Here is a 15,844-nt window from a genome sequence, read left to right as displayed (position 1 = left end):
CAAAATTACAAATGTACGGGATAAATCAGAATCGACATGTACAAAACTTAACGAAGAAAAGAATGCTGCCATCTAAAAAAAATGCCCATCAAAAAATATATGTATATCAGTACTTACTCTTAATTTTGTTCCGCCTTTCGCAGTAGGCGGTTCCAAAACTCCTGTGAAGTGAAAGCGAACGATGCATACAAACAAAAATTAAATGGCCGCCGTGGATTTTACCGTCACATTGGCTATTTTTCTCATTGCATACAACATTTTAAATGGACGACGATCCTTCGATATTAGGCGGGTGGGTGTTTCATTTCTTATAATGTTTTACTATCAAATCAGTATTGTTATTTGATTTAAAGCGAAGAATGGTTTGTTTATGTCAGTGTTGACAATTTGTCTTGTGCTATATGTACAATTATTGTTTTGACATTTGTTTCTAGATACAATGTTTGTATGAGAACAACCCGCCAGGGTAGTGAATCCTCAATGAGTTCCCAACGCCTGGAAGAAATCGTCGCGGCTCTCATGAAACCAATGACAGACATCGAGCAACATTTTGATATGGACCTGAATTCGGTATGTACTTTTCCCGCTTTTTCCCTTTTTGTTTTTGCCTTTTGACATATTGTTAAAGTCTCAATTTGTTACAGCTATTGGAGGAATACATCACCGAGGCCGGTCTGCGTCAACTAAACGGCGACAGAGACGAAGTTGTCCCTAATTTTTGCGAGATAGCGCTGCTGCTTCAGCAATCTGCTGACATATACAGCAAGAAAGTTGACTTTTTGTGGATGCGAGTCCATACAGTAGTCTCAATTATCGAGAAACTTTTTTGGTAAGCCCTTAGTTTTGCACAAAATGTAACCCATAAGGCGCTGTTGCAAATCTAGGTTACACAAAGTTTGTAAACAAACTTTGTGTAACCTAGATTTGCTTATATGTTTATACGAATGTAAACTTATGCTATTTGCACAAATTGTATTGCAGAAAATGTGTGCTAATCATCTTATTAGAAATATATTTCATGTTTCAATACTAATGCTCTATTTTATCTATTATTTTTCTGTTTTTTGTGCAACTTATTTTGCCTATATGCAACATATTGCAGTAAAAGCCATACGTTTTTTTTGTAAAATGCTATTATTTTACACAATATACTGTAGTATAAGATTAATGTATATGTTTTCTATTCACTATATACACTTATACAGGGTCATTCATTTTGTGGTTTCATGTTGAAAGCGCTGGCATTTAACGCCTGCCAACTCAGCTGTCATCTGTGTCATAATATTAGTTAAATGTTTACCATTTACGATAATGCATCGCTCAACAAACGAACAATGAGTTGAAATTACTAAAACTTACTACAAAAGTTGTGATTCAAACGTAGCACGCTTTTTCGCGCATTACGCGCTGATTATTGTTGTCATAATCGACCAACTACGCAAACAATTGGTGAAATTGTGAAGATTTTTGAAGTGAAGTGGAAGCGTTACTGATGTCGTAAGGTTTTTGTAATGTCGTTACTGATGTTTGGTGTGCTCTATGATCTAAAGGTGTCATTGACCCGTATTTCTTCGAAGATACCAATGGGCAGACGGTTACAGTCAATTCGGAGCAATATGGTCGAATGATAACTGATTTTATTTGGCCGGTGATTCAAGATCATGACTTGGACGATATGTGGTTCCAACAAAACGGCGCAACAAGCCACACAACACGACCAATTATGGCTTTATTGTGTGAAAAGTTTCCTGGTTGCGTAATTTCATGTTTTGGCGACGTTAATTGGCCACCGAGATCATGCGATTTGACACCATTTTAATTTTTTCTGTGAGGCTATGCAAAAAACCGTGTTTATGCGAATAATCCCCGAGCTCTAGAGGCATTCAAAACCAACATTACTCAAATTATGGCCGAGATACCTCCCAAAATGTGCGAAAAAGTGGTTAAAAATTGCCTCAGAAGAATCGCATGCATCAAATCTTCTTGAGGTGGCATTTGAATGATATTGTTTCTCACGCATAATGGAAAAGTCCAAACTTTATAATGAAATAAAATTTTCATAAAAAATGTATCGTAGTGTTTTATTTAGCTTTTCTGTCGAAACCGAAAAATGAATGACCCTGTATTTAAGTTTTTAGCAAGTTTGAAATTTTTTTAAACAGTATATATTAGTGAATTTTTTATCCACAGTTTTGCATTGGAATATGATGTATTTTTAAATCTTTTAAACTTCATGAAGTTTTGCTTACATGATAAAATGAAAACATTTTGTTTAGAAATGCTATTTTTTCTATTTAAATATTTCTAAAATCCATGTCAACGATCAAGATAACACTGCGTCGCTACGATGCAGTGCCCTATGCACCATTGGGTGTGGATAAGGGTTAGAAGAATAGAAGAAGTATCAAACACTGACCTGGGTCAGTGTTTGATACTTCTATAAAAATGTTGTTTTCAGTCATTTCCTAGTATGCTAAATTCCATTTCCTATGCTAGATTCGTTAACATTATAAATGATGGACTTGTATTATTTCAGTAGGACAGCCGATCCCAACCAAGACGAGCCGGAAGTACGTAGGAGATCCGCATCTAATCGCACCAGACGGAAGACCGATATCTTGAATTTTGAATTCATAGAACTCGATGAAGCCACAAATATTACAATTAAAGAAGTCGCAGACCCGAAACCCCTTCCTGTTTTGCCAAAAACGTTTATTCAATTCGAACCCCGCATTCTCTCTGAAAATGATGTGCAGATCAAGGATCACGCTGGCGTATTCATCGGCGTCGCGACCGATTTCCGCTGCAACTGGAACACCGACCCGAGCGGCACGCTCTGCGAGGATCTGGACTTCTGTCCGGAGAAACCTCCGAGCGCGAATATCGCAGACGTGGACTTTGACCAATATTCCGACTCGGGAGCCGACGGCCTCGCTCAGATAGCATCGGAGACTGAATTCTTTCCGGAACCCGATGCTGCGGAAGGAACTCCGCCTGAGCGGGTAGCCATCATCGCACAAACACTCTCAGACCAGACAATTGCCGTCGAAGAGGTTGCCAAGCAGACCAAAAAAAGAAAGCTAACCGATAGCACCACACCGACGAAACCTAAGAATTCCAAATACGATATGACCAACCCGTTCTCCGGAACCGCCCCAGTTTTGAACCTTCAAACTTGTTGTTTTTCTCTTCCTACAAGCATGATCCAAAAGATTGTAGAGAGGAGAAAAAACAAACTCGTTAAGTTGAGAAGGAAAATGGATAAATTGGACATAGTCAACCGTCACATCAACACTGATTACCTTTTGGACACCCTCGTTCTGAAGTTGGAGTCCGACGCTGCCGTCAGTTGGCACAGAAAAGAAGTCCTCAGGTGCTTGAAGGTTCTGTCTACAGACTGGGAGAAGGGTAAATAACAATATTGCATTATTATTATTGTCATTTATGTATCCGCATAATCACATTATGTTCGGGAGAAAAATTGCAAGTTTCACGTAGTGAGGGCAATAGACGTTATCATGTTTATTATTTTACCATTAACCCCTAACCTCCAATGCGATCTCTGACAATCGCAACGTGTTTACCAAATATTTAAATATATGATATGATACATTGTCAAGGTAATAACTTACATATACGTTGCTGTTACTTTTGATTACCCAATTGGGGATATTATTCGTTACTTTTTCTCCGTTTATATTTCTTTCCAGCTTAAAATTTTTTATGTCAAATATATTAGAAGCTCAAAATACTCAACCAAAATTGGGCACTGATTGGCGTGATAAGCTCTAAATGATCTAATCCAATCTGATTGAATCTAAAAACCGAAATCAAGTAAAACTTTTTTTTTTAAATTACATTATTTAATTTGATCAACATTTTTAATTTGATTTTGAAAACCTTATTGGCTAATATATCAAAAATTAAACACGGTTATTGGATTGAATTCTACTTTTAGTTACATATATATATACATATGATAATATGTGAGGCGTTTCCTCTTATTAAGACATTATCAAACACTGATCTGGATCAGTGTTTGATAATATCATAATTATATGTAGATAAAAGTAGTAATTTGATCGTCGGTGTCTGTAATATAATAGGTAATGATCATTTTACGATATTTACTCTCATTCATTCCACATGTCCAAACCATCTCAACACACCTTTATTCGTGTTTTCATACAAATTTAGTATTCAGTATCAAGATGGCCTGGCCCTTCCTGGCCATTGGATATATTGGTCCTTGGAGTTAAATAGAACTTATTTAAATGTTGAAAAGAAAGAAATATATTTTAAGGTAAGAAATGTGCAAAAATATGAGAGGTTGAGAAAAATTATAATTGATTGCAAGTTATCAATTTGGAAAATGATTGCGCAATTCAATTTTATTCCACGTCAAACCGCTTAACCCATCCGCATATCAGTTTTTGAAAAAAATAATATTATACAAATACATATATCGCTCACTCCTTTCAACAACTTGTGAATTTTCAGCTTTGCATGTTTTCAGAATGCCCAGAAAATGTACTATATCCCAGCGAAAGCGGCATATTTTTAACTTGGTATGTACCCGCTACAGGGCAGAAAGTGTTGTTTTTGCATTTTGAAAAAAAGGTATGGTTTAATTTTTTTTTTTAAATATACTAAAAAAATTCAAATGGAGAAAAAACTTAAAATTCAGGTTATACCTAAAAAGATCTGTTGCACAGTAAAAAGTTCAATAAGTGGCTTAATATTTATTTTTAATACATTTTATTATATATTTAAACTTTAAAAACAATCTCCTGAAAAAGCAAGTTTTTTGGTATATGACGTTGTTGAAAGGAATGAGCGACATACTAATTGAGTGTATCCACGAAAGTAAAAAAGTTGCCCCGCCCGGATGGGAGGTGACATGGATTATCAAACAAAGATGCGCTAATATTTTGCCCTGATAAAACGAGAATAAACATAGAAATAATCTTTAAATGCAGGAAACGGTAGCATCTACTGAACAGATTGATTTTTGTGGTATATATCAGTTTAACAAATCATAACAGTGTATAACAACAAGTGTGACTCATACCTTTGAAAAGTCAAAGGCATTTAAATTCAACAGAGTTCAATCTCATAAAATTATAACTATTACTGTTTTACCAATAAACATGGTACATATAACTGTTACGCACATATTTTATCGATTGTTTAGATCAGAAATGTGATAAATTGACAAGAAAACTTGGAAAAATAACTCAGTAAAACATTACGCCTGGGATGTAAAGTTTTGAATTTTAACTGTTTTTAGTTGATATTTTAATGAAAAGGATAATTCTATCCTTACAGGGACATCTTTGGTCAAGTGGCGTAAATAAATTTGCATAAAAATAATAAGAAATAATGCATCACCAAATGTTTTCTTTACTGATTTCTTTCACTCCTTTTAAGAATGTCATAAATCAAAAAACTTGATTTTTCAGGAGAACGTTTTTAAAGTTCAGTAATAAAATACAATGTATTTAAAATAAATATCAAGCCACTTATTGAACTTTTTGCTGTGCAACAGATCTTTTTAGGTAAAACCTGAAAGTTTTTTCTCCATTTGAAAAAAAAAAAAACAATACCTTTTCTTAAAAATGCAAAAAAAAAACTTTCTGCCCTGTAGCGGGTAAATATTAAGTTAAAAATATGCCTCTTTTGCTGGGATATGGTACATTTTCTGGGCATTATGACGTTCTTGAAAGAAAGGAGTGAGCGATTTGTACATATCACACGAAAGTAACTTTATAATATGAACAACCTACGGACGTAGGTACGGCTTAAACTGTCAACGTTTGGTGGCTGATATGCGAACGTAAAATATTCTTAGCCGTCATATCTTGGTGGTTGGTATGCCAATGGGTTAAAAGAATCGCACCTATGTATTACATCGTTTATGTCAAGCAATATACGGCTTCCGAAAGCGTTTGTTCCTTAACCCGGGGTCATAGTGAATACATCAACTAGGTATTTGTACTTCGGCCAATAGTACGAGAAGAATTATCATATTTTTCCATTTTCTATGCTCTTATCCAGGGGTTGACAATTTTTCAATAAACAGCCAAATCGTAAAAGTTGTAGGCTCAACGGGCCAGGAAGCAAACTTGAAGATATTTATTGATTTGGCATTAACTTTGTGATGATTTCAATCATCACAAAGTATCACAATAACTTGTATGTATAAGACCACTTTTTGATTTATTTATGGATTGCGGGTTTAATTTGTAGAACTCCATTTTAATTTATATATTAAATGTTAAAAATCCAACACTGGTTTTTTGAGTCTACTAAGTTGTATTTTATTGTTAAAAAAACACATAAAACATAAATTTTGTGCCAATTGTTTCGCCTAGTTATGGCATTTTCAAACGTTTGAAAATAAGCCTGTAGGTAAAACAAATTGTTGAAATTGTGAGAAGCGGTCAAGTTAGGTTAGGTTAAGAGTTTAAATAAGCGGCAGGTATGTATGAGGAGATTGTGGAAGAGGCAAAGAATGTCTGCTAAGACAGAGTGGTGTGACGTTCTATTCTCTCTGCCTACCCCTGTGGATAAGCGGGGTGATGGTAAATTAGTTATAATTAGTTTGCGGGCCATAGTTTTGTGACCCCTGATCTAATATATGGTAATATTTGAATAAATTTCAAATCTATTTTTATGTACGTAATATTATTAAACATTTTTGAAAGCAAATATGTCTTGTTTGATGTAGAGATTGTTTCTGTAAAAATGTCACATCAATAACAGTATTATTTTTTATCACATTTTTTAATTGCTCAGTAATAATTTCTTTATCTGCATGCAGTCTGTTACCGAGATCATTTATAAACAACTGAACTGTCTGGCTACAAGAATCCATTATCTGTTTTGTTTATTTGAAGTGAGCCGAGTATTATCCAATTAGAGTTCTAATATAATGACAATGTAATAATTTTGGTTTCTTAGAATCCACCGACGAATTTGCTTTGTAATAAATGCAATGTTGTTGTGCTCCAGTTTTACATTTAAAATATTTCTAAGAATACTACAATGCAGCTACATTTTAGAAGTACAGTAGAACCCCGGAAATCCGAACTAATTGGGGCTGTGACCTGTTCAGTTTAGGAAGAGTTCGGATTAGCCGAGAAATTACCCTTAGAAATTAATATAAAATCCTAATAAATACTTTTTATAAATTATTTATCTCAGTGACCATTCATTTGATCATGTGTGGTCCTTGTGTGTCGCCCAATGGTATAAAAAACATGCAAATTGCGAGATCAGTCATAATAACGCTGCGTTTACACTTAAAACATATGTTTACGTTTAAACCAACTATAACATCAATAAGACGATTTCTCAGTTTGCTTTTAATAAGATTCGTGCTTCAAAAATATCGTTCGCATGAATATGTAGACTCGAAGAGCCTTCCCGCGGATATTTGTGCAGAGCCGCACTTGAAAGGTCAAAGAGTTGCCTGCGGCTCTCGAGCCATACTTTTCCGACCTATAGCTTTAGCTTTAATTGTTTTAAAATGCATATTTGGCATGCATATAAATGCAAGTTTGCCGACCACTGACTTAACCTAATCCAACCAATTTTGCTTCGTGCACAATTATTTAAAATTTAATCTACTACAATTTTTTTTAAATATACATTTTTTTTTTATAGATTTCAAAGGATTTTCGGGGGGGAAATCCGAACCAGATGCTGGAGGTTTGTAATAAAATATTTACATTTATTTTTACGATGATAAGTTTTTACTGTATGATGACAATTTTTTTAAATTTTATTTATTTCATAGATACATCCATTTTTTTATACTATATGTATTACGGCTCTTTAGGCATGGCCTGTGTTGAGCCGAAATACTTACATGTTAATACAACTTTTTATTTTTATTATTATTTGTTGCTTTAATTATTAGATTATATACATTACATACAACAGATACAAAAACAATTTACAGTATAAAGGTTTTACAATAAAATAATTACACCTGGACTTCAATTAAATCACTTTCTACCTTATCCTATCCAACGAGAAGCGACTATCGACGGACACTGTTCTTAAAGACATGATCACTACTGGAATTCTTAATAGTTTCGGGCAGCAAATTAAATATCTTTGGCACAAGTAATGAAAAGGATTTTTGCGCAAAACTTGTTTTAATAGATGGGCCACAATGTTCAATTAGAAAATTACATTTATTTATTATTAGATAAGACCTGCTGGAGCCGGTGTCAAAGGTACATAATGTGCGCAAAGAAAGGGATTTGCTGATGAAGTGCAGCAAATGATGGCCGGGTTAGAAGCAAACAGCTTCTTCATCAAGACTATTTAGTCTAAAATTACTTTACAACAAAGTTATTTTGTTTGTTTTAAAATGAAAATTTACAAAGTTAGTGCTTCAGATATTGATCACACTTATTTTTTTGAATTCATACGAATGAGATATATCGCTCACTCCTTTCAACAACGTCAAATATCAAAAAACTTAATACAATGTTTAAAAATATAATACAATGTATTAAAAATAATTATCAAGCCACTTATTGAACTTTTTACTGTGCAACAGATCTTTTTAGGTAAAACCTGAACGATTTTTCTCCATTTGAAAAATATTTTGTAAAAAATAATTGAACAATACATTTTCTTCAAAATGCAAAAACAACACTTTCTGCCCTGTAGCGGGTAAATATTAAGTTAAAAATATGCCGCTTTTGCTGGGATAAAGTACATTTTCTGAGCATTCCGAAAACATGCACAACTGAAAATTGTCAATTTTTTTATATGTGACGTTGTTGAAAGGAGTGAGCGATATATGTATTTTTATACTTAAAATGGTAAATGAAAATATGTACTTGTTTTTTACTACTTTAGTTATATATTTATTTTAACGACTAGTTTCGGAAGCTACAGATGCTTCCATCTTTGGGTCTGAATTTAAACACAAACATGAAGTTTATATTCAGACCAAAGATGGAAGCATCTGTAGCTTCCGAAAGTAGTCGTTAAAATAAATATAACTCAAGTGGTAAAAAACAAGTGTTTACATTTACAATTTCATCATGTCTTACCACAAAATGAATGCCGAAACAAGAAATAAAATATTTTTACACTAATTTGTCTGCTACTAATTTATCTAGTTTGTCCGCCTCCATAGTGTAATGGTCAACACGCTGGGCTACCGTACTGGAGGTCCTGGGCTCGATTTCCAGTCAAATAAATAAAAGTGATTTTTTTTCACTATATTATTTATTTAATATTACCCTGGACTGGTACCTAAAGTGGAGGGCTGATCACCTTTCCTTCATGGGTTAGCGATCAAGATAACACTGCGTTTTATATAATGCAGTGCCCTATGCACCATTGGGTGCGGATGAGGGTTCGAAGAATTTATCTTAATTCTTGAACCGCCTCGAAATCATTTCTTTACTTAAATGTTCATTTGTTGCCACTATTATTTGGCATTTTAAAAACAGGTGTACTCTTGTTTGTCTATCTTTGCATTTACCTAATTAATCTTCACAAACATGTATGTATAATACAATTTCAAATGGTGTCACTGAACTTTCACGCCTTGCGGGTCGTGTATTATACGAGTCGACATTTTACTTTCTCATATTATTTAATTTTATATATTCTATAGAAATATATAGGAATCCTAATTATTTTCAAATTATAATATTTCGAAAAATATTATTGACCCTGTTTTTTCATCAACCCTGACCCTAATTATACTCGGTCTGCCGCACGGCCCTCAGTACACTAATCACAAGTAACCACAAACTCAATTGCAAACTTTACAATGTTCTTTGTCATCTCTCCCGCTCTACCAAAAGTAAGCAAATAGAACGCTTGTAAGCGTCTCCTGCTCTCTACCAACAGTATTAAATTGTAGTAAATACATATCACTGGGAGGGAAAGGTTAAATGTGACTTTTTTATGTATTTAATACAGTTACAAGAGTTTTTTTCATATAATTTAATTCATTTTCTAGACATTTCTACTTTACAATCTTAAAATTGATTACGCTGTTCTCTCCAATAAAGAGACTAAGCCCCTGTGCTCGGAGAGGGACTAACACTTTATTTATTATTTATTATTGTTTATTATTTCTTTTTTTTACAACACTTTATATGTACCGTAGAACGGGGCTACTTAAACTTTGATGTGTTACTTGAGCCCAGTCCAAAAAATAATCGATCTGTATTTGGTCTACAATAATGAACGTATCAACATATCGTGACAATAAGTGTTACCTGTCAGGGAAACAATGAATCATGTTGATACGTTCATTATTGTAGACCAAATACAGATCGATTTTTTTTTTGTACTGGGCTCAAGTAACACATCAAAGTTCAAGTAGGCCCGTTCTACGGTACTGTAATATAATTTTTTACAATATTATATTTTTTTGATGAATGCTTCACTAAGCATAGCCGTGACAAGACGTTCATTTACATTATTTAAAAAAATAAAAGAGAATGAATATATCTCGATAATACAAGCAATACAACACTAAACAAAGTTAATTGATTTTTTGATTTTGTTTTTGTCGTTGTTTTAATTGTATTTAGCTTTAAAACATTAATTCTCAAAAAAATTGCCATGTCAATAAATTCTCCCGTTCCCAGAAAATAAATATAAGGGTCTCCCATAAACTATTGCTGCACATGTTTAAACTGTCACTTAGTATATACACTAAGGACCGTCAGTCCATTTGATCTTCACATTCGTTTGAAAATGCCATAACTAGGCGAAACAATTATCACAATATTATATATTTTTTATGTGTTTTTGTTAATAAAATACAACTTTGTAGACTCAAAAAATCTGTGTTTGATTTAAAAATTAATACAAAAAGTGAATTGATATAAACAAAATTATAAATGTTTATGGGAACAAAATACATATTGCAACAATAAATGTCCCATATCGAGAAGCCACTCTTTACTTGTTTCTTTAGATTATTAATATGTTAATAATATTAGTATATAACCACTCACCGAGATTTTTATGTCTACCGGTTTCGAGACGCACCCGTCTCTTCGTCAGGACAATCACTACCACAGCATGCAAACAACACCACCCTTCACCACCATAGCACCATTTACACACTCAAAACTACACAAAATGTCTAACACACGCGATTTTTGGTCGACCCGAAGACCAACATGCACTAATGTTTTCAACACAGACATGCGTTACGAGCCAAGGTTAAACATGCAAAAAATAAATAAGTAAAAATGTCTGACCACAAAGTAAATGCTTTAAATATAAATAATATTGAGAATATATTAATATGTATTTATTTATTATTTTATATAATGTGGCGCAACATTGTAAAGTTTGGGTGCCAGGTATACATGGCGTCTCTGGCCGAATATGACTAATTTATTTATTGATTTGGCGTTTAATTTGTAGAACTCCATTTTAATTTATGTATTAATTTTAAATCAAACACAGATTTTTTGAGTCTACTAAGTTGTATTTTATTAACAAAAAACACATAAAAAATTATACTGTGACAATTGTTTCGCCTTGTTAGGGCATTATCAAACGAATGTCTCAAATGAATCAAACATTCGTTTGATAATGCCCTAACAAGGCGAAACAATTGTCACAGTATAATTTTTTTTGTGTTTTTTGTTAATAAAGTACAACTTAGTAGACTCAAAAAAATCTGTGTTTGATTTAAAATTAATACATAAATTAGAATATGACTAACATTATTTATGTTTCATTCATGTGACATTCCAGGTTTCCGTGGGTTCTCGAGCGAGGAGTACGACGCCACGTACAAGAAGTACTCCTACCGCCGGCCGCTGTACAGCGCCATGCTCGGGACGGACATCTGCACGAGGACCTTCGAGGACGACTGCTACTCGGACGACGACGGGGACAACAGGGACTGCCTCGCCTCCTACGCCCAGCAGAAGGAGGAAACCATCATCGAGCGCCTCAACAGTAGGGCCAATGACACTCACGGTATTCCATGTGTAAGTTTCTTTTATTTTTTTAATCAATAAAAAATCACAAAAAAAATATTTGGCATACCTGATCGTATGCCCAAATACTTGAAAGAGGTCAGGTTAGAAGTCGTAACAATCGGCGGGTATGTATGAGGAGATGCATGAACGTGGAAGAGGCGAAGAATGTTTGCAAGACAGAGACAGAGTGTTAGTTAGTTATAAAAATCACTAAATAAACGACTATTTTTTTTTTTTTTCGGAGAAAAAATACAATTAACAAAAAAATACAGCAAACCCCCCTATGACATTGAGATAGGTACCGCGTTATCGGAGGGAAAGTTATAAGGGGTTAATGCTTTAAATTGTATTTTTATATTTTAACCAGCGGAAATGATTCATTAAGTAAAAATACAATTAAAAAACATTTTCCCTCCAAAACATTCTCTCCAGTAGACCAAATACAGATCTATTTTTTTTTGTACTGGGCTCAAGTAACACATCAAAGTTCAAGTAGCCCCGTTCTTTGGTACCACCGGGAAGAAAAGGTTAACACGTTGATCGCCAATAGGATTTTCGTACAATGTCCAAAAAATGTTTTCGTGTATGTCCCAACTCAACCACGTTATTGTATAAAATGTTTCAATAAAATAAATAAAAAATTTTGACCAAGTTCATTTTCTACTTTTAACATTCTTTAGATTTGTTTTTTTTTTCATCATACTAACAGTGTTAATTTTTATAAGTCAATAAAAGCACTTTAAATATAAACATACCTATCACATTTATGAGTATATATTTTAGAACCATGAAGATGCCTAAGGCCATATCGTAGTAAGATAGAAAAGGGCCATGTCGGTCAAGTTTAGTAGTAGTTTAATACAGAGCCGCCTCCGCAGTGTAATGGTCAGCACGCTCGGCTACCGTACTGGAGGTCCCGGGTTCGATTCCTAGGGGGGGCAAATAAATGTTAGTGATTTTTTCACTCTAATATTTATTCCATATTACCCTGGACTGGTACCTGAAGCGGAGGGCTGATCACCTTTCCTTCATGTGTTAACGATCAAGATAACACTGCGTTTGTATGATGCAGTGCCCTATGCACCATTGGGGTGCGGATAAGGGTTTGAATTAATACAGAGTGCGTAGCCGACGGATAGAATGACACTACAGTCACCGGTGGCTGACACGGCGATCAACGTGTTAATAAATGCGGCTTCTGAATTGCATTTGCGAATATTCCAGTCTGAAGAGCAGCTGGAGATCAGCCAGCGGGTGCAGAGGTGGCACAACTCCATTCAGGAGAAGCTGGCCAAGGCCGAGCGCCGCAACAACTTCGACGTATCGGCCTACGGCTCCCACGTCCTGATGGCCTTCAGGAAGGAGGAGGGCGCCTCCGCCACCGTCAGCTTCCGGGACGTGGTGCGCGACAAGCCGCAGGAAGACATAGCGCGGTACTTCCTCTCCACCTTGATGCTGGTGAGCTTGCGTAACCTCCACCAAATAACCTTAAACTACTTGTCATATCAATATCATATACTCCGAGGATTCCGGCGCCCCGGAAGGCCGCTGACGACCATTCACCGACTATTCTCAGCGGAACTTCGAGACGCCGGACTGACCTGGGAGGAAGCCAAGGAGATGGCGCGTGATAGAGTGACTTGGAGACGTCTCGTGTTGGTCATGTGCTTCACCTAGGGAGCGAACATGGAAAGAAGAAGAAGAAGACTTGTCATATTAAATTATAAATAAAACCCTTGTTTTTTTAACACTTTAGTCTTCTTCTTCTACTTTATTTAAGACTATGTCCTGTTATTCTCCGGTCCACTTCTGGGAGATGAAACACCAGCTATCTCTCCATCGTTTAGGTGGTCTTCCTGGGGGTCTGCTACCTCTTATGCTGCTGTCTGCTACTATTCTTACCACTCAATCCAACTTGTAATTACCATCACTTTAGTATTATATTTAAACGACTAGTTTCAGAAGCTACAATTGCTTCCATCTACGGGTTTGAATATTAACTTCATTTTCAAACCTGTAGATTGAAGCATCTGTAGCTTCCGAAACTGATTGTTGCAATATAATACTCAAGTGGTAATAAACAAGTGTGTTATTTATAATTTAATCATGTCTTACAACAAATTAAATGCTGAAACAATAAATAATATACTTATCATATATTTTGTATATTAACACATTGTTGTCGGGCGGTTTTTTTCATCAATTAATACAACCCTAATTATACTCGGGACAGTCTGCCGCCTGACCCTCAGTTCACTAATCATAAGTAACCGCAAACCCAATTCTGATCTGTAAAATGTTTTTTTTTCGTCTCTCGCGCTCTACCAAAAGTAAGCAAATAGAACGCTTGTAAGCGTCCCCCGCTCTCTACCAAAAGCATGTAAAATACGCTTTAAGCAAACAACGTGCTAAAAATATCTCTTCATTCCTCACAAAGTCAAACCATAATAGTAATGTATACATAATTTATATTCCTTTTTTTGTAACTGCGATGTTTTTTTTTCAGGCCAATTCACAAAATATTGACATCATCAAAACGGAACCGGAATGTGAAAATTTCGACATTCGGCTACTTTCCTTAGAAGCCAGCTGTAACGAAAAATTATTCTAAGGCAGAAATTATTGTAAATAAACTATTATATATTATCAACCTAACTTATGTTAGCTGGATTAACTGGTTGACTGGATTGTTCCCTACAAAAATTCTATGTACATATGTGATATGTCTACTAAATTCTTATTTATACCTCATTTGCGGAGGGTTTGCTTTAGCACAGCAATTTGAGAGATAAAATACATGTTAATAAATGTACCTTTTATATTGTTAAAACCGTCGCTTTGCTGACTGCCACCAAATACAGCAGGCCTCTTTAATCCGAACCTCTGCTAATCCGAACACCTTAGTAATCCGAACGCCTAGCATGGGAATATCAACTTGGTCAGACTATTCTAGGGATGAGTGAGAGTTCGTATTACAGAGATGTTCGGATAAGCAAGGGTTCGGATTAAAGAGGTTCTGCTGTATTTCGTAGCAGTCAGCAAAGCGACGGTTTTAACAATATAAAGGGTGCATTGTGTACACACATTTATTTCGCCCGGCTGAAAAAATTCAACCTTTTAAAATTATATTTTTTTATCAATAAAAAATTCATATTTGAATTTCAGTTCACTTTACATTCTTATTTATTAACTTTTGGTGTGCTAATTCAGACCCCTTTTTCTCAGTCTACCCTCGCACTGGTTTTCGGTAACTACTAAATAAATAACTAGTCACTTTATTTCAAATTAAAAAATATATTTTATAACAGTGTATTGAAGGGCTGTGCTCTAAAAAAATATATATTTACGTATATTTTATAAAACAAATATGGATGATGAAAAAAAAATGTATCCATATGATATTTTGATATTGGTTACTGCATTTTTGTTCGTTCAATATATTTAGAATCCATTATATAAAATTTATATAACACTTTTTCCATTTTTTTTTCAAATTGATAATAATATTTTCTTATAATTAAATATACTTTTTTTTAATGATTGTATCCTTGTACAATTTATTACTATCTGTACTTAGAAATCCTGTCAAGAGGTTGACCTTGTAATGAACTCAGATTTTTAACACGGCAAAATTTTAACATATCGCTCACTCCTTTCAACAATGTCATAAATCAAAAATCGTAAATTATCAGCTATGCATGTTTTCGGAATGCCCAGAAAATGTACTATATCCCAGCAAAAGAGGCATATTTTTAACATAATATTTACCCGCTACAGCGTAGAAAGTATTGTTAAAGCATTTTGAAGAAAAGGTATTGTTTAATAATTTTTTCAAATATATTTAATATTTT

The 15,844-nt window shown here is 34.4% G+C and overlaps 2 protein-coding genes across 2 annotated transcripts in view; one reads left to right on the top strand and one right to left on the bottom strand.

Annotated features, from left to right (window-relative positions):
- LOC148309414 (CD9 antigen-like) overlaps nucleotides 1–12,254 on the bottom strand; it is a 64,467-nt gene extending 52,213 nt beyond the window's left edge. Inside the window, exons 1-2 of the mRNA XM_088260113.1 lie at nucleotides 12,061–12,254; nucleotides 11,010–11,182 (exon numbers count right to left, since the gene is read on the bottom strand). The gene's annotated coding sequence lies outside the window, so the exon portion shown is untranslated. The remainder of the gene's footprint in view (nucleotides 1–11,009; nucleotides 11,183–12,060) is intronic.
- Nucleotides 128–14,734, top strand: Cap-H2 (Chromosome associated protein H2). Its single transcript, XM_088260107.1, has 8 exons — nucleotides 128–292; nucleotides 435–570; nucleotides 645–829; nucleotides 2,537–3,408; nucleotides 7,669–7,713; nucleotides 11,764–12,002; nucleotides 13,218–13,451; nucleotides 14,500–14,734. Exons 1-8 carry the CDS (start codon nucleotides 264–266, stop codon nucleotides 14,602–14,604), a joined length of 1,845 nt encoding a protein of 614 aa, XP_088116233.1. The 5' UTR covers nucleotides 128–263; the 3' UTR covers nucleotides 14,605–14,734.
- Nucleotides 14,735–15,844: the final 1,110 nt, after the last annotated feature.

Source organism: Brachycentrus maculatus, unplaced genomic scaffold (assembly GCF_059751285.1).
Source record: "Brachycentrus maculatus isolate JH-2025_06_01 unplaced genomic scaffold, ASM5975128v1 h1tg000124l, whole genome shotgun sequence".
In the NCBI taxonomy this organism is placed as follows: domain Eukaryota; kingdom Metazoa; phylum Arthropoda; class Insecta; order Trichoptera; family Brachycentridae; genus Brachycentrus; species Brachycentrus maculatus.
This window is presented reverse-complemented; position numbering and strand designations above follow the sequence as displayed.

Bases quoted from the DNA above. Each gene is read 5' to 3' on its own strand.
- Cap-H2 (XM_088260107.1), top strand. From the start codon at position 264: ATGGACGACGATCCTTCGATATTAGGCGG. The intron at 830-2,536 runs GTAAGCCCTTAG...GTATTATTTCAG, and splicing joins ATTATCGAGAAACTTTTTTG to TAGGACAGCCGATCCCAACC. The intron at 3,409-7,668 runs GTAAATAACAAT...TTTTTTTTATAG, and splicing joins GTCTACAGACTGGGAGAAGG to ATTTCAAAGGATTTTCGGGG.